This window comes from Phyllobates terribilis, unplaced genomic scaffold (genome assembly GCF_046119375.1).
Source record: "Phyllobates terribilis strain yellow unplaced genomic scaffold, ASM4611937v1 Scaffold_3__8_contigs__length_932513732, whole genome shotgun sequence".
In the NCBI taxonomy this organism is placed as follows: Eukaryota; Metazoa; Chordata; class Amphibia; order Anura; family Dendrobatidae; genus Phyllobates; species Phyllobates terribilis.
The window spans coordinates 925,072,001-925,099,782 of NW_027362763.1; the positions used below are offsets into that span (position 1 = coordinate 925,072,001).

The following is a 27,782-nucleotide window of genomic DNA, read 5'->3' on the forward strand; positions in this document are numbered from 1 at the left end:
ACTATACTACATTTCTAATAGTAGGTATTTGCTAATATTATTATTATTATTACTACACCTGCTACATATTGGGATAGGACCTTAGAGATGAGAATACCCCTTTAAAGTGTGCCTTAAACTTTTGAACAGTAATGTAAATATAAAAATTAAAAAAAAAGGAAATCGGTAACCACTATAAGAAAACAAAAATGTAAAATTTCAGAATTGCAGCTAAAACTCCTCACTAGAAAAACACAAAAACTGATCAAAATGTGGTATGTACCCTTAATTATTATCAATAAAACCATCATTTCATCGTGCAAACAACAAGCACTTACAGGCATCAAGCATTGGAAAAATAAAAATGTTACGGGTTTTGGAAAATGGTGACACAAACCAGATTTTTATTTCTTTTACAAACTTCTGTATTTTTTTTCATCTCTACTTAAAGGGGTTTTCCCACAAACAAAAGTTCATTTTAATAGATGGCTGTGTCGGACTGTATATGGAACATACCACATCTCCTGGGCAGGGGAGGAAGGAAAAGAGTATACAGACATTACAGCAGGAGATCACAGAGGATTCATTCTTTGTAGTAAAACACGGATTCTTTGATTCACAAAAAGAATCAGCTGTGAATGTCTGGATTGTCCGTTTCCTCTCCTGCCCAGGAGCTATGGAATGATCAGACCAGGTCCCTGTACGGTCAGACACAGCCATTACACAGTACACAGCAGGGGCACATTTATAAGATTATCTCAGCACAGGAACATTTTATTTAAACACATCCAATTGTGGAAGTTATTATTATTCGAGGATCTATTGATTAAAATGAACTTTCGTTTGTGGGAAAACCCCTTTAAATAAAAAAAAAATCTATTCAAATTCAGTGTTGCAATAATCTTAACGACATGTAGAATCATATTTCAGGGCAATTTTAACTACAAAAAATAAAACCCCAAAAATCATGGTGGAATTGCATGCATCGTGTTTTTTTTTTTTTTTCCAGAATAAATCTCAGCGGGATTACAATGCCATACACCGTGAACATTTCCACATTTCTTCATGTTACACCCATATACACAAATGATTTTATTGGGATTTTATGTGACATACCAACACAAAGTAGCAAGTATTGGTGAAGTGTAAAGGAAATGATACATGGTTTTCTATTTATTTTAAAAATATAAAAGTATGAAAATGCTGATGTGCATTTGTATTCAGCCCCCGTGAGTCAATACTTTGTAGGACCCTCTTTGGCGGCAATTACTGTTGGAAATCTTTTGACGCATGTTTCTACCAGTTTTATACATCTAGAGACTTACATTTTTGCCCATTCTTCTTTGCAAACTAACTCTAGCTCAGTGAGATTGGATGGAGAATGTCTGAACAGCAATTTTCCTGTTCAGCCACAGGTTCTCAATGGGATTTAAGTCTGGACTGTGACTGGGCCATTCACACACATGATTATGCTGTGCTCCAAATCATTCCATTGTAGGTCTGGCAGTAAGTTTAGTGTCATTGTTCTGCTGTAAGGTAAATCTACGCTCCTCTCTCACGTCTTTTGCAACCTCGAACAGGTTTTCCTCCAGAATCTCCCTGTATTTAGCTCCATCCATCTTCTCATCAACCATGGTCAGCTTCTCTGCTCCTGCTGGAAAAAAAAGCATTCCCACAGCATGATTGCTGCCGCCACGTTTGACTCCAGGGAGGATGTTTTCAGGGTGATGTGCAGTGTTCGTTTTCCACTAAGCAGAGCATTTTGCATTGAGCTCAAAAAGTTCTACTTTGGTCTCATCTGCCCAGAAAACCTTTTTACACATGTTGTCAGTGTCCCCTTCATTATTTTATTTTATTTTTTGCTAACGGCGAACTTCTTATGGCTTTGCTTTCAAAAATGGCTTTCATCTTGCCACTCTTCTATGAAAGCCAGATTTGTGGCACATACAACTAATAGTTGTTCTTTGGATAGATTCTCTCACCCAAGCTGTGGATCTCTGCAGGTCCTCCAGAGTGACCATGGGAACCTTGGTTGCTTCTCTAACTAGTGCTCTCCTTGCTTGGGATGTTAGTTTAGGTGGACAGCCATGTCTTGGTAGGTTTGCAGTTGTGCCATACCCCTTCCATTTTTGGATGATAGATTGACCAGTGCTCTGTGAGATGTTCAAAGCTTGGGATCCATATATGTCCATGATAAATTTTTGTCAACCATTCAAAGGGTTTCAGTGGGCGACATGAACTGCCCATTAGCTGCCAATTTCAAGTCTCAAAGTAACCTATGCTCCAGTTTGACTTCCGCATGATGTAGTCAGTCACCGGTTTACACAGTACAAAAACTGCAACATATACAGAGTTGAATTTTAGTGGTGTGAGATGTTGCAAACCTGGTGGTGCTTTGGAAGCCAGTTTTCATTTTTTGCAAAGCCAGGAAGGCATGCTTTGTCACATAATAGTTATTGAAATAGGTTGACAATTTTTCTGAACATAGCCACCACCTTTCTCAAGGGTGTATATTTGCAAAATAAATCTTGCACTATTAAATTCAGGAAGAGGGCCATTCACAGGACATGGGTTATTTTGTCTGTCCGAAGGCAGCCAGAACCTTCCAGGAATTGTCGCTAATGAAAATTTCAAATTGCAGTTCACAGGGAGCTAGCCAGCGGGTGAGTTGTCTCTTGATGCACTGCAGCAACTCTTTCGCCGTGTGGCTTTTCCCCCCTAAGCTTTCAAGCTGTATAAATGCTTGTCAGCGTTTTGCCTTGCATGAGCACAAAGAATGAGAGTGCTGCATGGAATTAACTATGTGCATTATTCTTGTTGGGGGTGAGGTCACGTCATTTAAGCAGGATCCAGAGGAGATGTATAACAAGGATGATAAATGCCACCTAGCGATGGAAACAGACTTCGCTCCCAGCTGCATAGGTCTCACTACCTGACCCAGATGTGGTGATTTATTGCTGCTGCTGAAAACTTTCACCCAGTGCTGTGAAACTCATGTCATGTCCCTGGCCATAGTGGCTGCTCCAGGTATCTATAATGCACTGCACTTTGAAGCTCAAAGCCAAGTCGAGAGAGTGAAGTATGTTCTCCTGCACGTGAAAACAGAGAGCGGGCATCTCTTTCGGCGAGAAAAAATGGCAGCTTTGTATCTTCTAGCAAGGCTAAGAGCATGCCAATCATTTCTCAAAAGGCAGCAGAATCTACAAGCTGGTAAGGCAGTGCACTGCCAGCAACTTCATAAAACACTTTAGTTAGCAAACCAATGGATGACTGGGAGAATAGGCTTGTTTCCTCACCACACCTTCGTTGATCGATTTTTGTCATTTTGATGGAGGAGTAGGTGTACTTAGTATGTGACAGGTAGTAGAGTTGGATCACAATGCTTCCTAAGGGTGCGGCTTGGCTGACAGAAAGATACAGGTGTATCTCACTAAATTAGAATATCATCAAAAAGTTAAATTTATTTCAGTTCTTCAATGCAAAACGTGAAACTCATAATATATATATATATATATATATATATATATATATATATATATATATGTATAAATGTTTCACGTGTTTATTTCTGTTAATGTCGATGATTGGCTGTAAGCCATAATCATCAATATTAACAGAAATAAACACTTGAAATAGATCACTCTGTTTGTAATGACGCTATATAATATATGAGTTTCACTTTTTGTATTGAAGAACAAGTAAGCACAAGCAACTGGCTGCTGGACTTATGTGGCGTGTGTACATGTGTGAAGAGGACTCAACAAATTAGTTTAAACAACGTGCACACTTCACAATCAACAATGTGTGGATTGATACTACCCATGCTTGCTGCCACTGTGTAAAAATAGACAAAAAAATCAGCTCACGTTTCCAGTCTGGTACATCGGCACTGAAGTAGTCCTCTACAATCACATTAGGCCTTTTTCTTTCCCTGTCCTCTGTGCTCTGAGCGCGCCTATCCCTACACAAAACGGGCATAAATCTGCATTATTTGGCCAGCCTCTATGCTTTATACAGCCTGCGTCAGCCCCCGATTGGCTGTGCTACACCATGTGATCAGATTACAGCAGGAAATGATGGGGAAGCCAGCACAGCAACACCAGATTCCATCAGTCCACTCACTGTGTTAGCAGCATGTGTAAAATGGTGCTGGGCACCACTAGAAACCATGAAGTTAGGAGACGGCACAGCCCTGAGCTGCTCATGAGACAAATTGAGAATACCTTTTTAAGTTTGTGTCCCAACTGTTAAAATTGAGCTTTAAATTTCCCACTTGGGGTGTGTGCACACACAACTTATTCAGGCGGATTTCACCTTGAAGACGCCTTAAACAGCGCAGCAAAACTGCTATTAAATACCAACATAGTGCACGGAAATGTAAAAATGACATTGCTGTCCATATGTTCTGTCATTTTTCTACTTCTTTTAATCATTTCAAAGTTCAGAAACCATGAAGCAGATAAACCAAGCAACATGCTCATTCTTTGGGCGAAGCTACCTGCCACAATAGTGTAAAACCGAGAGAAGTTGCTGTCGGCAGAGCAGACGCAAAAATCTGCCAGAAAAGCTGCTTCAGGAAAAAGACACCAGCATTTTCCAGGAGTGTTTTTTCAAGGAAGAAATTTGCAGCTCCGCTGGAGGAATAAAAGCATTGAGTACACATACCCCAAGACTATAAACTTTCCAGTAGAAATCTATGTTTTAGTAACCTGAAACTTAAATCTATTTATCAACAGGTCTTCTTACCTCGCAAAAACGGTTCCACTTCCACCGGGAAATGTGTATGGATGCTGTTTACGAAACACATGGCCTACTCTACTGCAGGGAATGATTTCCAGACTTCCACCACATTGCCACACACGGAATGAAATTTCTAACAATGAGATAAAAAACAAACTATAAATTAGAAGACAGACTAATACAGTAATACCTGGTGCATAAAGAGATGAAGAAAATACTTTTGTTTTCGTAATTCCTTAACATATTGTGTTCTATATTTGATTGCTGGACATTTCATCTGTTCCCCCATCTATCAATTAGACTCCTGATGAACCTTAATGGGGAAAAGCATTGCGACATACTGGTGAAATGATAAGTAAACCATGATCTATTCGGTTTTGAATTAATGGAGGAATTATTGCATTGCTACCTACAGTATAGGCTTTTTTACCTGTTCTGTCTCTTGCTCTCTGTAGTGACAGTATACCATTGGACCCACCTGGACAATTATGCTATATGGGATGACTAGGTTCTTTCAGGGACAGCCACCGCTGAGCGGGGCGCCATTTATAGTCAAATTTTTACAGTGCCAACCTCAGCGGCAAGGTAGTAATTGACATAGGGTATCTTGGTGAGGACATCCAGACTTTATCATGATCACATCATAGGACCCATGGTCACTTTCCTACTGGTTTTTAATCTTTGTTTTCTGTTGTGGCCCATAATGCTTTACTACATTACACTGCTCTCAGATGAGGTAGCAAAGACCTGCGAACAGATTCCCTTTAATGACATTGGGTGTATGGTTGGGATTGTTGTCCTGCTGCAAAATAAATATTCAATATTCTGTCCTGCTGCAGAATAAATGGCTTCTTGATGGTATTCAATAATGGATATGTTTCTGCCTGTAATTCTTAGCAGTGGAAGTTTTAGGAGTTTATAAATACAGCAATTAATGTGTTAAATGTTTGCTGAGTGCTGTTGCTTTAAGTTCGCAGCCAATGGCTTGACTATGCTAGTTAGGGGCCACTGATTGTTCCCAGTCTTCGTTAACATGAAATTGCAGCCACTGTGAGAGTTTGGCCCTCTGCTCTAGGTCAACGGGGAAGAAAAAAAAAAAGAAGTGCATAGTTCATTTTGTTATTTTATCACATCTGCTTCTGTTTTGACATTTGTTACTTAAGGAAAGGAACCTAGAATGGTAACTCCAGACAAAGCTGGGAAGGCGAAACTGGTTGCGTTTCATTGGTTTCCATGAAATGTTCTCCAATTTGTGATGTGCATTTACTAAAATTTTTTAATTATATGTGCAACATTAAAACAAAGATAAGCAGTTTCTCTTTTCCTTTTTGTCCCAACATTTTTAGTTTAGTGCTCAAGATCCAATTCATCAGAAGCATTGCTGCCTACATCCCACTATACATTGAAGCCTCATAGGTAGCAAATATTTGAAGATCTGACCCTTGCAAGCACGTCTAAAGGCAAGGATGCAGAGAGCAAGAGAAAGGCATCCAGAACAAAGAGGATTGTGTAGCCTTGAGGCAATCTGATAATTATCTGTATTATTTGCAGTATGGGACATATCTACAGCTGTGTTAAAATCCAGTATATTCTTAAAAGAAATAGCTTGGAGGTATAACTCCTTTAGGGAAGCACATCCAAACCCTGACTAAATAACCCAAAATTGAACAAAATATTTTACTTTGGTTAATGACTAGTGATGCGCGAACGTGCACAGATAACCCCATATGTTCGCGTCACCGCAGATGTTGGACTTCCGCGAGACATGCAGGGATTGCCTCCCAAACAATGTGTTGTGGCTGTCTAACAGCCGCGAGACATGCAGCCGTGGCGTTGCGAACATATTTTGTGAGCACGCCGAAGATACTAGGTTAGGACTCGAGCGTGCTCTGATAACACCTTATCTGAGCACGTTTGCGCACCACTATTAATGACAGATTGGTTAATAACAAGTTAATCACAACACAGATGTATATGATGTAAAGATTACCATGTGTACTAAAACCTAGTCGAAAAAGCTTTTCAAAGTATTTTATATTTTATTAACCCTTTTTGACTAGGTAATTTCCTATTTTTACGCTTTTGTTGTTTTCCTCCCCCTTTTCCAAGAATAATACATTTTTTATTTTTTCGGGGACATGTCTGTACGAGGGCTTGTTTTTAAGGGCCGAACTGGAGTTTTGAATTACACCTTTCACTTTAAAATATGACTGATAAAAACGGTGAAAAAACAACTCCACCACTTATTTTTGGGATTTGTCTTTAAGGGATTCATCTTGGTATAAAAATGACCCAGCAATATGATTCTTCAGGTCAGTGTGGCTATACCAAATTTAAACGGCTTTTTTTATACTTTAGTCAATAAAAAAATTGAGAACTTTGTTTAAAAAATAACTGGCATTGCCATATGCTTGTGACCTGCAACTTTTTTTTATTTTTCCATTGACAGACTTGTATAAGGGTTTGTTTTTAGCATACCGATCTAATATTTTTATTGGTACCATTTTAGGGTGCATGATGTTTTGTTTGCTTTTTATTTGCCCTTCTTGGGAGAAGTGTGATGACTGAAAAACAGCAATTCTGGCTGTGAAGAATATTCAAGATAATCCCCTGACAATCACTGTGCACTGTCTGGCGGGTTTTATAGAGAACTCTAATGCACAGTGTAATTCGACACCTTTTGCAACAAGCAGAAGGGAGGGGGCTGAGAAGCAGGGAGTAACATCCCCTCACAGCACGACCCTTCCCCCAGGCCATATGCTCTTTTCTGTAAGATACCATAATTCAACATCGAGTTATGGGAATACGATCCATCCCGGTAACAAACCAACTAGATCTTTGGAAAACTAAGAGAAAGGGGAATGTCACCCTAGATTTCCACACAGTCCAGCGCGTACGGAAAGGGAGATACCCGGTACAGCCTTGCGGGGCCCCTAGGACCCTGGTGCATGGTATCCACGCGTAGCAGGGGCCCGGCTAGGTCCGATGACACCAGAATCGGCTCAATGGAAGGGTACAGTAAGGAGGTATAGCCCATTGTACTTTTTGGGAGTTTAGACCAGGGGTGGAGACTTGGGCTCAACCAGGACGCAGTAGTGGGAGTGACCCAGAGAGTTTAACAGACCCTGCTGCCAGAGCCCAGTGTCTTTTTTCTTGGGAGGTTGTGACGTCACGTCATGGGGGGAAAAGTCCGGCAACAACAAAGACAGGTCCCGCAAGCCTCCCATGTGGCAGCCCTTCCCTGAAAGCCAGGTCGTCCATCTGATCGGTAACTAACTAGTAATAACCGCTTTATATCTTTTGTACCCCTACCATTGTGCTTGCAACTCTGACCATTGTGTATGTATAATCCTTATGTATATAGTGTGAAGTCTAGTGCGTCCCTACGGTGATTAAATAAATAATTTAACCTTGGGCTGCTCTTTATCTCGATCCACGAACTTTCACGTCCATTGTTCGGTTCAAAGAACATGCTACCAAGCTGGATTCTAGCCCGATATCAATCCGTTATATCTAATAGAAACTGGTGGCATCTCTCCCAGGCCGACCAGGCTCTGCTTCCCTGGAGCTAGTGAAGGAGCCTCTGAGCCTGTCAGGGATGTAAGCGAGTGCGGTGCCACGTCAGTGACTGAGTGGGCCACATCATCTTACTCCCTGCTGCCTTCCTGTACCCGTGTGGACAGGGGGTGTCTGTGTAGAACTGCACCAATCTGACCTTACGCGTCCTTGAGGGGGTGCGGAATATCACGTTGGTGCCAAGGGCAGATTCGTACCACGTGATCCGTCTGACGTAATAGTGGGGATGTGGGGGGTCTCTCTGGTGCCATTTCTTCACACTGGCATCTCATTGTTTTTTCTTTTTTAGTATTCAAAGTATGACTTATATTTAGTATTTTGATAGATTTTTCAAGCTCATTATTTATTATGCAAATTTATATTATATGATCATGAAGGGGTTGAGATGAGAATCAATTAGCAATGGTAACTTGAAGATGATATAGGGATATAAGTTCTACAATACCTTGAGCGACCAGATGAAGACAAGGCTCTTCATCAGGGATAAAATGCACTTCCTGATAAGTAGTTTTCGGTAAAGACAATTTTTTTGGGGAAGCACAGCCTTAGTGTGTCCATTTCCATACATCAGAAACTTTGATTTAAGATTACCTTAAAATGTATGTTATAGCTTTTTTTTTTTTTTTTTTAAGAAAATCTATATACTTTCACTCTGAATTATAGCAGTTCACAAAATTAATTTTCTAAAAGTTTTATCACCAGAATGATTGCAATACGTGAGAAGTTGTGTAAATGCAGTATCAGGAATCTGTCTTCCTCATACATGTGTAAGATTACAGTTGATGCATCATATTTAAGATATCTGACATTTTAGAACATTAAACAGAAAATAAAATAGCGTTCATGTTTTTAGAGCAAGTCCACTACTTATACCTACCTAAATTTTCTCCTCCCCAAACATCCATCATCATATCGTATTTTCCCAATTCTTCAAAGTAGGATTTGTCCATCACAAAGAGCCCTCCAGCAATCATTGGCGTTCTACAATGGACAATAGAAAGTTTTATAAAAACCCACTAATTACTGTACAGAAGTACCATAATAATATAAACCAAAACAATATACCCATAATAATGAGACGACTGCTAAAAAGTGACATATAGTGGCATGTAAAAGTTTGAGCAACCCTTGTCAAAATTACTGTTATTGTGAACAGTTAAGCAAGTAGAAGATGAAATGATCTCTAAAAGACCTAAAGTTAAAGATGACATATTCCTTTCTATATTAGGCAAAACAATAAATACATTTTCACCTTTTACATTTTAAAAAATACAAAAAGGAAAATGGGCGGATGCTAATTTTTTTTTTTAAAGAAAAGTATCACATCTTGTAAACGCTTTTTGTAGCCAGCCAAGGGTCTTTCAATTTTTGTTGGATGGATTTACATCCATTCTTCCTTGGAAAACTCTTTCAGTTCTGTGAGTTCCCTGGGTCGTCTTGCATGCACTGATATTTTGAGGTCTAGCCACAGATTTTCAATGATGTTCAGATTAGGAGACTGTAGGAGGGCCTCTAGGAGGGCCATTGTAAAATCTTTAGCTTGCACCTTTTGAGGTAGTCTATTGTGGATTTTGACGTGTGTTTAGGATCATTATCCTATTATCCATTATCATTCATTTATTATTTCAGCAGGGAAATGGCCGTCCGAGCCAGCGCATATGCAGACTTGGATCTCGGCGCCCATCTTCCTGAAGCCGTGGGCCTTAGGGAAATGGTTGCCGAAATCCCAGTCTGCACATGCGCCAGCTTGGACAACCATTTCCCTGTAAATCCGGGTTTTAGGAAGATGGCCGCGGTCACTGGAGAAGCAACGCACGCCACTCTACTTCACCGCCGACACCGGCCCCGCAGCATCTCACCACTTCTGCTGCCGGGTTCCTGAGTGAGGGAACGGTGGGGCCCTGCTTCCTGTGATCCCGCTCCACCACCACCACAACTCCCCGGTCAGCTACGTTTGGACCATAAGACGCACTCCCCATTTTCCTCCCAAATTTGTGGGAAAAAAAGTTCGTCTTATTGTCCAAAGAATACGGTAACTACCACCTAAATTGTCCCCTCCCCAAACATCCATCATCATTTCATATTTTACCATATAACACAGCCAGCACTTACTCTGTATGGAGAAGGCTTCACCATAATGACGGAGGGGTTAACAAAATAAATAAATGTAATATAGTCCAACAACATTTAGCTTGTGTTTTAACTTAACATTTATATATAAAAGAAAAATGTGGATTTTCTGGAATAAGACATCGGATTGCAAATATGAAGGTATCATTTTATTTAACTTTCTATGACCTGCGTGCCCATATAGACGGCTTAGGACGGTTGACAGATTCCCTTTAAGAACTTTATATCCTTTGACATTTATTATACGAGTGTACAACTGACACCTCACAATTAGTTTCAATGATTACAAAGCTCAAGTTCAGCTATTATGACTTTATTATGGTAAGAGCTAATATCTTATTTACTGTCCTTCTGGATAATTAAAGAAGCACTCCTCCCATCAAAGTTTATAGCCTCTTAATATATTGCATACAGCACTGTGTACTTACAGTTGCTCATTTTGCCCTTCTACCCAGCTAATTCTTCTCTTTTCTCTGCTCTATGTATTAACAGAAAGTTTCTTGTCCCTGTATGACTAATTCCCATCTTCAACTCCTGACAGGCTGCTCCTCCTCCCTCAGCCAAGGACTTTTGCAGTGACTCATGACTCCTACATGGGAAATTAACCTCCTGTTTCTACATAGAGGTAGAAGGATGCACCTAGTCAGTTTTTTAACCCTTTCACGACATGCGCCGTACATGATCAGCCGTAATGTGCCCCTAACAGCGATCCGCCCGCTGCTGTTAACATGTTAAATGCTGCTGTCAATATCCGACAGGTGCATGTAGCATGGCCGCACCGGAAGCGCGTCACTAAGCCCACCCATCGGCGACCCTGCCACATGACCGCAGGTCGCCAATGGGTTGGCATGACAACCTGGGGTGTGCAGGAGACCCCTGAGGTTGTCATTGCCAGGATGCTACGAGCGTCGCCCAGCGGTCGGCGCTCATAGCAAGTGAGCAATTCTGCTACACACACCTATGTGTAGCAGTGGCGATCAGAGAATCACAGCTTCTAGTCTCCCATTCAGACTTTTGAAGAATGTGAAAATAGTAAAAAAAAAAAAAAAAGTTTTATAAATATAAAAGTTCAAATCACCCCCCTATTGCCCTATTCAAAATAAAACAAAAAAAATAAAAAATCACACACACATATTTTCGTCCCCACAACATTGCACTAAAATGTAATAACGGGTGATTAAAACATCTTATCTACCCCAAAAATGGTAATAAAAAGGTCAGCTCTGAGCACAAAAAAATAAGCCTCTTCCAGCCCCAGATCCCGAAAAATGGAGACTCCTGCGGGTCTTGGAAAATGGCGACATTTTTCTTAACTATATATTTTTTTTTACACGTTTGGCATCTATGAACTCGTAATGACCTGGAGAATCATAATGGCAGGTCAGTTTTAGCATTTAGTGAACATGGTAAAAACCCCCAAAAAATTCCACTGTGGAATTGCACTTTTTTTGTAATTTCACCGCACTTGGAATTTTTTTCCCGTTTTCCAGTACATGATACGGTAAAACCAATGGTGTCGTTCAAAAGCACAACTCTTCCCATAAAAAAACAAGTCCCACATGGCCATATTGTTCAGAAAAAATAGAGTTATGGATCCAGGAAGAAGAGAAGCAAAAAACGAAAGCGCAAAAACAGAGAAGGGTCGCGGCGTGAAGGGGTTAGTCAGTGGATGTTGTATACCTGGAATTCTCCAAAGCGTTTGATACCGTGCCACACAAAAGGTTGGTATATAAAATGAGAATGCTTGGTCTGGGGGATAATGTGTGCAAGTGGGTAAATAGCTGGCTGAGGGATAGAAAGCAGAGGGTGGTTATCAATGGAGTAAGCGCAGGGTGTGTCAGGGTTACTAGCGGGCTGCCTCAAGGGTCTGTCTTGGGCCCTATATTATTTAATATATTTATTAATGATCTAGTGGAAGGGATGCATAGTAAAATAGCAATATTTGCAGATGATACTAAACTTTGTAAAGTAGTTAATACAGATGAGGATAGGGCACAGCTACAGGAGGATTTAGATAAATTGGGGAGTTGGGCCAAAAAATGGCAAATGGGGTTCAATGCCGATAAATGTAAGGTCATGCACATGGGAAAGAAAAACAGCAGTCACCCATACATATTAAATGGGAAACCGTTGGGGAAATCTGACATGGAGAAGGACCTGGGCGTCTTGGTTAATAGCAAATTAAATTGGAGTGCCCAGTGTCAGGCAGCAGCTGCGAAGGCAAATAGAGTCATGGCATGCATCAGAAGAGGAATAGGGGCATAAGATGAGAACATTGTTCTTCCTCTGTATAAAGCGCTGGTAAGGCCGCACTTAGAATATTGTGCACAGTTCTGGGCTCCGGTGCTCAGGAAAGACATATTGGAGCTAGAGAGGGTACAAAGGAGGGCGACTAAGGTAATAAAGGGAATGGAGGGACTAGAATACCCAGAGAGGTTGTCAAAATTAGGCCTATTTACGTTGGAAAAGAGAAGGCTTAGGGGAGACCTCATAAACATGTATAAATACATCAGGGGGCAGTACAGAGATCTCTCCCATGACCTGTTTATACCAAGGATGGTGACAAAGACGAGGGGGCACACTATGCGTCTGGAGGAAAGGAGGTTCCTGCACCAGCATAGAAGGGGATTCTTTACGGTCAGAGCCGTGAGACTCTGGAACTCTCTGGGAGAGGAAGTGGTGATGTCCAACTCACTTAATGAGTTCAAGAGAGAACAATAAAATTACATCTTATGCTTAGTTAATTAATCCAGGGATTTAATCTGACTGCCAGATTGGCGTCGGGAAGTGAATTTTTCCTCAATGATGTAAATTGGCCTATACCGCATGTTTTTTTGTTTTTTTTTTGCCTTCCCCTGGATCAACGCTGCGGAATAGCTGCAGCGCTCAAGAAATAGGCTGAACTGGATGGACGCTTGTCTTTTTTCGGCCTTATAAACTATGTAACTATGTTATAGACCTAATGGAAAAGAAGATTTAGCTGGGTAGAAAGGCAAAATGAGCAATTTTAAGTACACAGTGCTATATAATATGATGATTGCAATATATTAAGAGAATGAAAACTTTAATGAGAGGAGTGTGTCTTTAAGTACCTTTGTCTTCTCACTGTATACTTAGATCTGTCTTACTCCAGCACTTTATTAGCATTTTTCTACCGAGACTGCTCTAGGTAGAATATGTTGATACAGTTGTGCTCAAAAGTTTACATACCCAGGCAGAATTTTTGCTTTCTTGGCCTGGTTTCAGAGAATATGAATGATAACAAAAAACCTTTTTCTCCACTCGTGGTTATTAGTTGGGTGAAGCCATTTATTGTCAAACTACTGTGTTTTCGCTTTTTAAATCTTAATGACAACCAAAAACATCCAAATGACCCTGATCAAAAGTTCACATACCCTGGTGATTTTGGCCTGATAACATGCAGAGAATTTGACACAAATGGGTTTGAATGACTGCTAAAGGTAACATCCTCACCTGTGACCTGTTTGCTTGTAATCAGTGTGTGTGCATAAAAGCTGAGTGAGTTTCTGGGATCTAGACAGACTCTTGCATTTTTCATCCAGCCACTGACATTTCTGGATTGTGAGTCATGGGGAAAGCAAAAGAATTGTCAATGGATCTACGGGAAAAGTTAGTTGAACTGTATAACACAGGAAAGGGATACAAAAAAATATCCAAGGAATTGGTAATGCCAGTCAGCAGCATTCAAATTGTGATTAACAAATAGAAAATCAGTGGCTCTGTAAAAACAAAACCACGGTCAACAAAAATTTTGGCCACAACTGCCAGGAAAATTGCAAAGAAAAACCCACAAATAACATCAGCTGAAATTCAGGACTCTCTGAAAACTAGCGGTGTGGGTGTTTCAAGATGCACAATAAGGAGGCACTTGAAGAAAAATGGGCTGCATGGTCGAGTTGCCAGAAGAAAGCCATTACTGCGCAAATGCCACAAAGTATATAGCCTACAATGCGCCAAACAGCACAGAAACAAGCCTTAAAACTTCTGGAGCAAGGTAATTTGGAGTGATGAGACCAAAATTGAACTTTTTGGCCACAACCATAAACGTTACATTTGGAGAGAGGTCAACAAGGTCTATGATGAAAGGAACACCATTCCTACAGTAAAGCACAGATGTGGATTGCTGATGTTTTGGGGATGTGTGAGTTACAAAGGCACAGGAAACTTGGTAAAAGTTGAAGGAAAGATGAATGCAGCACGATAGATATATATATAGATATATATATCTATATATACACACACACACACACACACACATATACACACTGTGTGCAGAATTATTAGGCAAGTTGTATTTTAGAGGATTATTTTTATTATTGATCAACAACTATGTTCTCAATCAACCCAAAAGACTCATAAATATCCAAGCTTAATATTTTTGGAAGTTGGAGTGGGCTTTTTTTCGATTTGGCTATCTTAGGAGGATATCTGTTTGTGCAGGTAACTATTACTGTGCAGAATTATTAGGCAACTTAATAAAAACCAAATATAATCCCATCTCACTTGTTTATTTTCACCAGGTAAACCAATATCAGTGCACAAAATTTAGAAATAAACATTTCTGACATGCAAAAACAAAAAAATTAGTGATCAATATAGCCACCTTTCTTTATGATGACACTCAACAGCCTTCCATCTATAGATTCTGTCAGTTGCTTGATCTATTTTCAATCAACATTGCGTGCAGCAGCCACCACAGCCTCCCAGACACTGTTCCGAGAGGTGTACTGTTTTCCCTCCCTGTAGATCTCACATTTTATGATGGACCACAGGTTCTCTATGGGGTTCAGATCAGGTGAACAAGGGGGCCATGTCATTATTTTTTCTTCTTTTAGACCTTTACTGGCCAGCCACGCTGTGGAGTAGTTGGATGCATGTGAAGGAGCATTGTCCTGCATGAAAATCATGTTTTTCTTGAACGATACCGACTTCTTCCTGTACCACTGCTTGAAGAAGTTGTCTTCCAGAAGCTGGCAGTAGGTCTGGGAGTTGAGCTTCACTCCATCCTCAACCCGAAAAGGTCCCACAAGTTCATCTTTGATGATACCAGCCCATACCAGTACCCCACCTCCACCTTGCTGGCGTCTGAGTCGGAGTGGAGCTCTCTGCCCTTTACTGATCCAGCCTCTGGCCCATCCATCTGGCCCATCAAGAGTCACTCTCATTTCATCAGTCCATAAAACCTTTGAAAAATCAGTCTTAAGATATTTCTTGTCCCATTCTTGACGTTTTATCTTATGTTTCTTATTCAAAGGTGGTCGTTTTTCAGCCTTCCTTACCTTGGACATGTCCCTGAGTATCGCACACCTTGTGCTTTTTGATACTCCAGTAACGTTGCAGCTCTGAAATATGGCAAAACTGGTGGCGAATGGCATCTTCACGCTTGATTTTCCTCAATTCATGGGCAGTTACTTTGAGCCTTTTTTGGCCAACACGCTTCTTGCGACCCTGTTGTCTATTTGCAATGAAACACTTGATTGTTCGGTGATCACGCTTCAAAAGTTTGGAAATTTCAAGGCTGCTGCATCCCTCTGCAAGACATCTCACAATTTTGGACTTTTCAGAACCCGTCAAATCTCTCTTCTGACCCATTTTGCCAAAGGAAAGGAAGTTGCCTAATAATTAAGCACACCTTATATAGGGTGTTGATGTCATTAGTCAACACCCCTCCTCATTACAGAGATGCACATCACCAGATTTACTTAATTGGTAGTTGGTTCTCAAGCCTATGCAGCTTGGAGTAGGACAACATGTATAAAAAGTATCATGTGATCAAAATACTCATTTGCCTAATAATTCTGCATGCGGTGTATATATATCTACACACACACACATACTGGAGGCAAATTTGCACTCATCAGCCCGGAAGGTGCGCATGGGACGTATTTGGACGTTCTAACATGACGATCCAAAACACAAGGCCAATATCATTGAGCCACTCTGGGGAGATCTCAAGCGCGCAGTTCATGCTCGATAGCCCAGGAATTTACAGGAACTGGAGGCTTTTTGCCAAGAAGAATGGGCAGCTTTACCATCTGAGAAAATAAAGAACCTCATCCACAACTACCACAAAAGACTTCAAGCTGTCATTGATGTTAGAGGGGGCAATAAACTGTATTAAGAACTGGGGTATGTGAACTTTTGATCAGGGTCATTTGGATGTTTTTGGTCGTCATTCAGATTTAAAAAGAGAAAACACAGTAGTTTTTTTTTTATCATCATTCATATTCTCTGAAACAAGGCCAAGAAAGGAAAAATTCTGCCGGGGTATGTAAACTTTTGAGCACAACTGTATATGAATTGTAATACCTTGTACTGCGCATTTCCTGCAACATCTTTTGTGGGGAATATGAGAATATCTTCTGTTAACTCTTGATAGTAAATGTTTTATGCTGATTATGTAACTAATACATATTATTGTATTATACATATTGTGAATGTAATAATTGTAGGTTTGGGAATACTCTAAATGTGACTGTGCATTTTTGGAGGTTTGTATAAAAACGTAATTCCCATTAGCCATTGTGTTGTAGCTTATTATTTTATTTATTTATATCCACGTTCTTAGAGCCATATGTTTAAATTTTTCTCCTTAAATTTTCTTTACACAATTATATGAGGTTTTTTTGTATTTCAGGAAGAGGTCAAAAGTATTATGTACCACAAACCCCCAAACCAATACAAATGTTAGACTTCCTGCAAAAACCCGCTGATTCTGAGACTGTTTGTTCGTGACACACTGTACTTCATGATAGTGGTAAAATTTAGTGATATGATTGTTTTTTTTTTCTGGAAATCTCAAAAATAGGACAAAAATGTTGAAAAGTTCGCAATTTTTTAACTTTTTTGAGTTCCACGTCTACTTTAGGTCAGCATCAATTTTTTTTTTTTTAAAGTTAAAAGGGTTAAAAAATTTGCAGACATTTTTAATTTTTTCAAACACCATATGTAGGTGAAAACTACTGTTTGGGCAAACGTAAAATGAAGGAGCACTATCTGAATTCTAGAGCGCAGATTTGGTTGGAACAGATTATGGATGCCATGTTGCACTTAAAGAGCCGCTCTGGTGCCAAAACAGCCGAAAACCCCCAAAAGTAACCCAATTTTGGAAACTACACCCCAAAAGGGATCTAAGGGCTTTGTAAGCCTATTTACCCAACAGGTGCTTCACAAAGTTTTAATGGTTGGACTGTAAAAATAAAAAATATTATGACCCCACCTCCCCCCAGAAAAACACTGTTTTTGCCCCAAAGTTTTCATTTTCACAAGGGTATCAGGAGAAAATGGATCACCCAATTTGTTGTGTAATTTTCCCTGAGTATGCAGATATCCCACATGTGGTCAGAATTTATAGTTTGGGAACACGGCAGGGCTCAGAAGGAAAGGAGTGCCATATGACTTTTATAGTGAAGATTTGGCCTGAATAGGCTTTGGATGCTATGTCACATTTGAAGAATCCCCAAGGTGCCAACCCCCCCACAAATGAGGCCATTTTAGAAACTATACCCCTCAAAGAATTTATCTAAGGGTATGGTGAACATTTTGAACCCACAGGTGCTTCATGGAATTTGAAAACATTGGAAAATAAAAATTAAAAAAAATTTTCCACAAAAATGTTGCTTTAGCCTTAAAGATTTAATTTGCAAAATGTTAACAGGATAAAATGGACCACCCGATTTGTTGTTCAAGTTCTCCTGAGTATGCCGATGCCCCATATGTGGGGGAAAACTACTGTTTGAGCGCATGGCAGGGCTCAGTAGAGAAGGATCGCAAATTAACTTTTTGAGCATAGATTTATCAGGTGGGCACCATATCTTATTTGAAGAGCTGCTGAAATGACAAAGCAGAAACCCACCACAAGAGACCCCTTTTAGGAGTGTATTGAGCATTTTAAACTCACATCTGTTTCACAGAATAGTATAACATTGGGCTGTGGAAATGAAAAAAAATGTTCAACTAAAATGTTTTAGCCTCCAGTTTTCTAATTTTCAAAAGGGCTATTAGGAGAAAATGGACCACATACTTTGATACAAAATTTTTCCTGAGTTCGCTAATACCCTCTATTTGTGGTCGGAAACTAGTTTTCATGCCCAGTGCAAAGCTCAGAAGGGAAGGAGCGCCATATTAAAATACAGATTTTGCAGGAATGGTTTGCAGGTGCCATGTCACATTGGCAGAGCCCCTGAGATGCCACAACAGCAGAACCCCCATAAGTGACCACATTTTACAAACTGCTTCCCTCAGTGAATACATCTAGTGATGCAGAGAGCATATTGACAGCACAGGTGTGTCACAGAATATTATAACATTGGGTGATGACAAAATCATAATTACATTTTTAATACTGTTATTTTAGCCCCAGAGTTTTCATTTTCACAAGGGGAAATAGGTAAAAAAAAAAAAGGCCCTATAATTTGTTACATTTTCTCCTGAATGTGACAATATCCCATATGTGACTACACAGTACTGTTTGGCCACATGGCGAGGCTCGAGAGGAAGGAGCGCTATTTGACTTTTGCAAACCAGATTTTCCTAGAATAGTTTGCGGACTCCATATACAGAGCCCTTAAGTGCTAGAACAGCAGAAATACCCTCAAGTGACCAATTTTTGGAATTTAGACCCCTCTGGGAATCCATCTATGCGTGGAGTGACAATTTTGACTTTGATGGTGATTTCCAGAAACAAACACACAGTGGAAGCTTCATAGTGAAAATGCAATATGCCATTGTAGTGCCCCAATGCCCCATACATTGTGCCCAGCTTGTGCTTCTGGAACAACATACCCATAAATTAGGTGGGCTCTCCTCGCTACAGAAATGCCAAACATGTGAATGCTAACTGCTGTTTAGTCACACAATGGGGCTCTGAAGTGAGAGGGATTTGGAAACACATATCACAGGATTTTTTTCTGGAGGGAGCCATGTCACTTTTCCAAAGCCTTTGTGCAACCAGTAATTGGCACACCCCCTATATTTCTGTTAACAGATGAGGGACTTGAATGGGGGCTTGTTTTTGTGGGTTGAGTAGAGCTTTTATTGGTGGCATTTTGAGTTACAGAACATTGTGGATCAGTTCACATTTATCCGGCGCTCTACGCTGAGCACTGATTTCGAGGTTTCCATCTAAATCTCTGAGTGACATGATTCAGGGATCCAATCACTATAATGAGGCAGCAGATTTACTCTGAACTCCATCTGGCCTCTGTTCAGCGATGTCGGTCGTTTCAGAAATGCACAAAACAGTAATTGATCACGTTTTTTTACATGGTAAAAAAAAAAATGCATAAAAATATGGACACTGACGGACATAGGCCATACAGAGTTCAAAATGACTCCATTTGCCTCATTATAGGGAATGTTCTGTTGGGGATTTCACGTGAGTCACGTATTTCAGAGATTTACACGGAAACCTTGGAAGTTTATTTCTTGACTCTGGTTGCCATGACTACCATCGGCAGCCCAAGATCACATTGCGGAGGTGCCGATTGGGTGGGAGAGGGAACCCTCTCCTATCCTTGTAAAGCCTGTGATCGCTATTGTAGCTTCAGGTCCCTTAAGGTACGGGGTGGGTGCAATAAATACAGTAACAATTGAAAAAAATACAAACGTTCAAATACCCCCCTTTTGCCCCATTAAAAAAAACAAAAAATAAATACACATTTGTTATTGCTGCAATCAGATCTATAAAAAGTTAAAATAAATAAATCAGATCGGTAAACGGCATAACAAATAAAATTTAAACAATTACCGGGGGTTTATTTTGGGCCGCCGCAACATTGCAATAAAATGCAATAAGTGGTGATCAAAATATCGTATCTACCCCAAAATGAGATTGGAAAAAACGTCAGCTTGGCGTGCACAGAAATAAGCCATTGGCACAGCCCCATATCCCAAAAATTGAAAATGTTACGGATCTCGCAAAATGGTGACAAAAGCAGGGTTTTTTTTTTGTTTTGTTTTTTTACAAATTTCCGTTTTTTTTTCACCACTTAAAAAATAACAAAAAAAAAAAATTTACAAAACCCCCCCACAATAACTATACATGTTTGGTACCTGCGCAATTGTACAGATCTGGAGAATCATACTGCCAGGTCATTTTTACTGTATAGTGAACATGGTAAAAAAAAAAATTGTGGAATTGCACTTGGATTTTTTCCCGCTTTTCCGTGCATCACTTGATAAAATGAATGGTGTCATCCAAAAGTACAATTTGTCCTGCAAAAAAAAAAAGCCCTCAAATGGTTATGAGGACAGAAAAATATAATTAAGTTATGGCTCTTGGAAGAGGAGGCATAAACGAAAACTAAAAATGGAAAATGGCTTTGTCAAGAAGAGGTTAATGACTGCGGATGGAATTGAGAGCAAAGTGGCATTCTTTGCTGATTACACAAAACTATGTTGGATAATAAAAAACAAAGTGAGCTTGACAGCATAATATTACAAAATGATCTGGATAAGATGTCTAAAATGGGCAAACACTTGGGGATGGAGTATAATGTAGATAAGTGTACAGCAATGCACCTAGGATGGAGTAATCCTACTGCTGCATATACACTGCTCAAAAAAAATATAAAGGGAACACAAACAACACAATGTAACTTCAAGTTAATCACACTTCTGTGAAATCTACCTGTCCAGATATGAAGCAACACTGATTGTGAATCAATTTCTCCTGCTGTTTTGCAAATGGAACAGACAACTGGTAGAAATGATCAGCAATTACCAAGATACCCCCTATAAAGGATTAGTTCTGTAAGTGGTGACCACAGACCATTTCTCTGTTCTCATCCTTTCTGGCTGTTGCTTTGGTTACTTTTGCATTTTGTCATTGCTCTGACCCCTAGAGGTACCGTAGCATGGGGCGGTGTCTACAGTACTACCCACAGAAGTTGCTCAGGTAGTGCAGCTCATCCAGGATGGCACATTAATGTGAGCTGTGGCAAGAAGGGTAGCTGTGTCTGTCAGCACAGTGTCCAGAGCATGGAGCAGATACCAGGAGACAGGCCAGTACACCAGGAGACGTGGAGAAGACCGTGGGAGGGCAACAACCCAGCAGCAGGACCGCTACATCCTCGTTTGTGCAAGGAGGAACAGGAGGAGCAGTGCCAGAGCCCTGCAAAATGACCTCCAGCACGCCACTAACATCCATGTGTCTGCTCAAACTGTCAGAAACAGACTCTATGAGGGTGGTATGATAGCCCAACATCCACAAGTGGGTGTTGCGCTTACAGCCCAACATCTTGCAGGCGATTGGCATTAGCTAGAGAACATAAAGATTAGTAGATTCGATGTTGGCGCCCTATACTCTTCATGGATGAGAGTACGTTTACACTGAGCACATGTGACAGACGTGACAGAGTCTTGAGACGTCGTGGAGAACGTTCTGCTGCCTGCAACATCCTCCAGCATGACCGGTTTGGCAGTGGGTTAGTAATGGTGTGGGGAGGCATTCCTTTGGAGGGCCGCACAGCCCTCCCTGTGCTAGCCAGAGGCACCCGGACTGCCTTTATTGTGAGACCATATGCAGGTGCAATGGGTCCTGGGTTCCTTCTGATGCATGACAATGCTAGGCATCATGTGGCTGAAGTGTGTTAGCAGTTCCTGCATGATGAAGGCATTGATGCTTTGGACTGGCCAGCCCGTTCCCAAGACCTGAATAAAATCGAAAACATCAGGTCTTGTTCCGTTCACCAACGCCAGGTTGCACCACAGACTGTCCAGTTGACTGATGCTTTAATCCATGTCTGGGAGGAGATCCCTCAGGAGAACATGCGCCATCTCATCAGGAGCATGCCCAGGCATTGTAGGGAGGTCATACAGGAACATGGAGGACACACGCACAATCATTTCCTTATCTTGAGGCTTGCTCTCAGCGAATTACACTATGTAATAAATAAAGATTTGCAACTGGAGTATTTCCTTCAGAGATATCTAGGATGTCATATTCTAATGTTCCCTTTATTTTTTTGAACAGTGTACATTAAATGGGAGTGTACTCAGAACAGGAGAAGTACTTGGGTATTCTTGTTACAAATAAGCTGAGCAGCAGTACTCAATGTCAAGCAGCAGCCGCAAAAGCAAACAAGATTTTAAGGTGTAAAAAAAAGAGATAAAATCCCATGACCCAAATATATTACCCCTCAAAATCACTTTTAATGCCACACGTAGAATATGGGATCCAGTTTTGGGCTCCAGAATTTAAAAAGGATATGGGGAACTTAGAGTCAGTTCCAAGGCGGGCAACTAGATTATTACATGGGATGGAAGGCCTTTCTTATAATGAGAGATTAGAAAAATTGGCTAGTTTAGATTAGAAAAAAAGAAGACACTTTAGAGGACATCTCATTTACATGTATAAAAACATGTGTGGTCAATTCCAAGGACTGGCACATGACTTATTACATCTAAGGACCTTACAAAAGGAGCAGGAGGCATTCATTACATATGAAAAAAAGGAGATTCCAACAGCTAAATAGGAAAGGGATCTTTACAGTTAGAGCATTCAGACTGTGGGATGCCCGACCACAAGAGCTGGTAATGGCAGACAATATAACAGTATTTAAAAAAAAGAGCTGGGTGCTGTTCTCACAACAAATGGCATTATGGGTTATATATAATCGAGCGGTAGAGAATATATAACAGGTGGAGAAAGGTTGAACTTGATGGATCTGTGTCTTTCTTCAACCTATTTTACAATGTTTGCAAGATGAGACAGCCTCTATAAATATATGACTGTGGTGAGTAAGCCATTCACATGTGTGGGTGTGCAGCCATGTGATTGCATGTACGAGATTCACATCCTTCCGATTCACCCAGCTTCTCTGAATAGAATTGAGAAAGGATGAATAAGACTAGTCGACATGTGACCACAAGGATGTGAACCACATACATGAACTTAAAAGACAAAGCAAAGTGTGCCAGAACTTCAACTGAGCATGTGCAAAACTCACAGGGACCTGTGGATGACGTAGGACGAGTCATCCACTTCAGTCAAGACAGGAGGATAATGATTCTGCTGACAGAAGATGAGCAGACTCCAGACCACCAATGCCCACCGGACCAAACCATAAAAGGCGGCTTTATATAGGTTGATGCATTGCAGTAATAAACCAGTTATAAGTGGTGACTTTAGTTTATATTGTGAAAACATGGTGAACAGGTTCCTTTTAATTCTTTGAAACAGGCAAAAGGGTTAACAAATTTATTAAAATGAGGAATCTAATATATAGGCCCCTTAAATCAATTTAAAGAGAACCTGTCTTCAGGATTATGAATACTAACCTAAAGGTATGGCCATAATGGAGCTGTTATACTTATTTAATACAGACATTCAGTGAAGAAATTCGCAGCCCGGTTGTTTTGCAATCATTAGTTTTGATCTTCGTGCATTGGGGCGGGAATGTGGGGAGGGTCTCCGGCTCTGCTACGGCCCCCTCTACTGCCTCTGGTGTCTTTATCCGCATTCTTAATAAAATGTTGTGCCTGCACCGTCCTAGGCGCAGGCAGCGCTTGCGCAGATTAATCTTACGATTGGTTCAGTAAAATGACGCGCTGAGCGACGCAACGACAGATTGATCTCCTGCAGTCCTCAGGAAAAAGGCACCAGTGCCTGATCTCGGCTCAATGACTAAACAAAATTGCGATCTGCGCATGCGCTGCCACCATTTTACTGAAGACCGCCAAAGGTTAATTTGTACATGCGCCGCTACCAGTGCCATTTCACTGAAACTCATATAGTCAGATCAATCTGCGCAAGCGCCCCCCCGTGGCTAGGACAACGCAAGCAAAATATTTAAACAAGGAAGAGGATAAAGATACCAGAGGTAGCAGAGGGGCCGGGGCTGAGCCGAAGACCCTGCCCACATTCCTGCCAAAATGCACGAAGACCAAAACTTCTAATGATGATTTTAGAACAACTGGGCTGCGGACCTCTTCACTGAATGTCTGTATTAAATCAGTGTAACAGCGCCATTATGGCCATACCTTTCGTTTAATAAGCATAACCCCAATGACAGGTTCTCTTTAAAGAAATTAATAGAATTTTCTTTAAAATGTTGCTTCCAAATGTATCAGTTAAGAGATTAGGTCAAAAGAAATACCAACTTAATTGGTGCTACTGGGTTTCCTTGACGTGCCCGCCTTTGCTCTGGTGTCATATAGTCCCATTTAAAAACTAAGTTCCAATCAAAACCTAGAAATGAAGAAAGAAAAAAAAACACTGTATTAAGAAGTACTTTACTTTTTGCTTTGCAATTACATCATGCATTTGCTAAAATCTTAATAAAATGTAAAATGAGCTTAGCAATAACTGCAAACTTTGTGTTAACTTCTTTTTTCAAAGAACCCTACAGATCATAACTTCTGAATTCATAAATCTCCACATGGAATGCACACAATACTGTGTAAAAATTTTAGGCAGGGGTGGAAAAAATTATAGAGTAAGAATGCTTTTAAAAATAGAAACGTTAATAGTTTATTTTTATTAATTACCAAAATGCAAAGTGAATGAACAAAAAGAGATGTAAATCAAACCAGTATTTGGTGTGACCACTCTGCATCCAAAACAGCATCAAAACAAATTTAATTCTTCTAGGTACACTTGCACAAAGTCACAGAGTTCGCAGAATTACAATCAGGTGTACGAGTTACAAATTATACCGAACAAGTGATAATGATTGTTTTAACCTACATGTGAAAATACAGTCTTTAACCCCTTACTGATACTGTCAGTAATAGTACGTCCCTGTGCCCTATGGACCAGGTACCTATTATTATGCATAATGCCATCGCGCCCGCACAGAAGCTGTGCGGAGCCATCGCCGCCGGGTGTTGGCTGATTTTCACAGCTGACACCCAGTGATATGTGCCAGGAGCGGTCCCGCACCGCTCCCGGAACATTACCCCCGAAATGCTGCGATCTAAGTCGATTGCAGCATTCCGGGAGCAAGGAGAGGTAAGAGAGACCCTCTTACCTTGAATCGGGACCCCGCGCTGTGTGCGCGAGGTCCCGATCGTTGCCATGCTGACCCGATGTCGTCATGACAACATCCGGGTCACCAGGAAGTTACTTTGATCACAATTACTAGTGTCTGCAGGCTGACAGCCTGCATAACATAGAGATGCTGCTGCATCTCTATGCTATGCAAGCGATCAGCCTGCAAAAAATGAAAGTCCCATAGTGGGACAAAGTGTAAAAACATCAGATAAATGTAAAAAAAATGTAAAAATAGTCCCACCCCAACCCCCCTAAAAAAAAAAAAAAAAAAAAGAAGCAAAAAAACGATGCTTTATGATCATACAGCCAAACAAAAAATAGAATAAAAAGCGATCAAAAATACAAATGTAAATAAAAAGGGTACCGCTGAAAACGTCATCTTGTCCTGCAAAAACAAGCCTCCATACAGCTCCATTAGCCGAAAAATGAAAAAAAGTTATAGCTCTCAGAATTAAGCGATGCAAAAAAAAAAAAAAATTTTTCTAGAAAATAGTATTTATTGCGTAAATGCGCCAAAACATAAAAAAAAATATAAATGTGGTACCGTCGCAAACGTACTGACCCGAAAAATAACACTGCCATATCAATTTTACCACACGCGGAATGGCATTAAAAAAAAAAAAAAAAGCAATTCCTGAATTGTTGTTTTTTGTTCATTCTGCCTCTCAAAAATTGGAATAGAAAGCCATCAAAAAATGTCACTTGCCCGAAAATGGTACCAATAAAAAAGTCAACTTGTCCCGCAAAAAAACAAGCCATCACATGACTCTGTCTGCAGAAATATGGAAAAAGTATAGCTCTCAAAATACGGCGATGCAAAAACTAGTCTTTGCAAAAAAAAAAAAAAGTTTTATTGTGTGAAAGCTGTCAAACATAAAAACCCGATATGAATCTGGTATCGCTGTAATCGCATCGACCCGAAGAATAAAATAGTCTAATCACTTATACCGCACGAGGAACAGTGTAAAAAATACACTCTAAGGTTAGGGGTTGGGCCAGGGTTAGGGGGCTGTGCCAGGGTCATACCCCTTTATAAAATCCGTGAGTGGTTTACTTTCCAAAATGGAGTCACTTGTGGGGGGTTTCCACTGTTTAGGCGCATCAGGGACTCTCCAAACGCGACATGGCTTTCGCTCTCGATTACAGCCAATTTTGTGTTCAAAAAGTCACATAGTGCTCCTTCCCTTCTGAACACTGCCGTGCACCCAAACAGTGTGTTTTCCCCACATATGGGGTACTGGCGTACTCGAGAGAAATTACACAACAGTTTTTGGGGTCCATTTCTCCTCTTACCCTTATAAAAAATGAAAAATTTGGAGCTAAAAGATCATTTTTGTGGAAAAAGTTTGATTTTTTTTATTTTCACAGCTCTACGTTATAAACTCCTGTGAAGCACCTGGGGGTTCAGGGTGCTCACCATACATCTAGAGAAGTTCCTTGAGGGGTCTAGTTTTCAAAATGGGGTCAGTGGTGGGCGGTTTCCACTGTTTAGGCACATCAGGGGCTCTCCAAACGCGACATGGCATCCACTAATTATTCAAGCAAATTTTACATTCAAAAAGCCAAAATGCGCTCCTTCCCTTCTGAGAGCCCAAACAGTGGTTTACCCCCACATATGAGGTATCGACGTGCTCAGGAGAACTGCCCAACAAATTTTCGGGTCCATTTTTTCCTGTTACCCCTGCAAAAATAAAAAAAAAATTTGGGGCTAAAATAAAATTTTCGTGAAAAAAAGTTAAATGTTCATTGTTTGCTTCCACATTCCAAAAATTCCTGTGAAGCACCTGAAAGGTTAATAAAACTTTTTGAATGTGGATTTGAGCACCTAGAGGGGTTCAGTTTTTGGAATGGTGTCACTTTTGGGTATTTTCTGTCATAAAGGCCCCTCAAAGTCACTTCAAATGTGATGTGGTCCCTAAAAAAAAAAATGGTTTTGTAAATTTTGTTGGAAAAATGAAAAATCGCTGGTCAACTTTTAACTCTAATAAAAAATAGAATTAGACTTACCGGTAAATCGGTTTCTAATAAACCACCACGACAGCAGACTGGAGGATGTAACCCCACCCTAATAGGGACAGGAAATACGAAGAGGTTTAAATAGCCCCTCCCACATCCTCCCTCCAGTGTTATTACAAAGGACCACAAGAGTATAGATGCTTCAAATTAATTTTTATTTCTACTGATCAAGCTGTCGTAGAAACAATAAGCGAGGGGCAGGGAATTACGTGTGCTGTCGTGGTGGGTTATTAGAAACCTAATTACCGTTAAGTCTAATTCTATTTTCTCTAATATATACCAAAGGTATACTAGGAGGTATACAAAGGAGGTATACCAAAGATAT

General features: G+C 40.4%; 1 protein-coding gene across 1 annotated transcript in view; it reads right to left on the bottom strand.

Moving 5' to 3' along the window:
* The window catches only part of GALNT2 (polypeptide N-acetylgalactosaminyltransferase 2), a 184,807-nt gene that overhangs the window by 46,836 nt on the left and 110,189 nt on the right, over nt 1–27,782 (bottom strand). The window contains exons 9-11 of the mRNA XM_073672816.1: nt 24,550–24,637; nt 9,173–9,276; nt 4,726–4,852 (exon numbers count right to left, since the gene is read on the bottom strand). Coding sequence (XP_073528917.1) covers nt 4,726–4,852; nt 9,173–9,276; nt 24,550–24,637 — 319 coding nt within the window. The remainder of the gene's footprint in view (nt 1–4,725; nt 4,853–9,172; nt 9,277–24,549; nt 24,638–27,782) is intronic.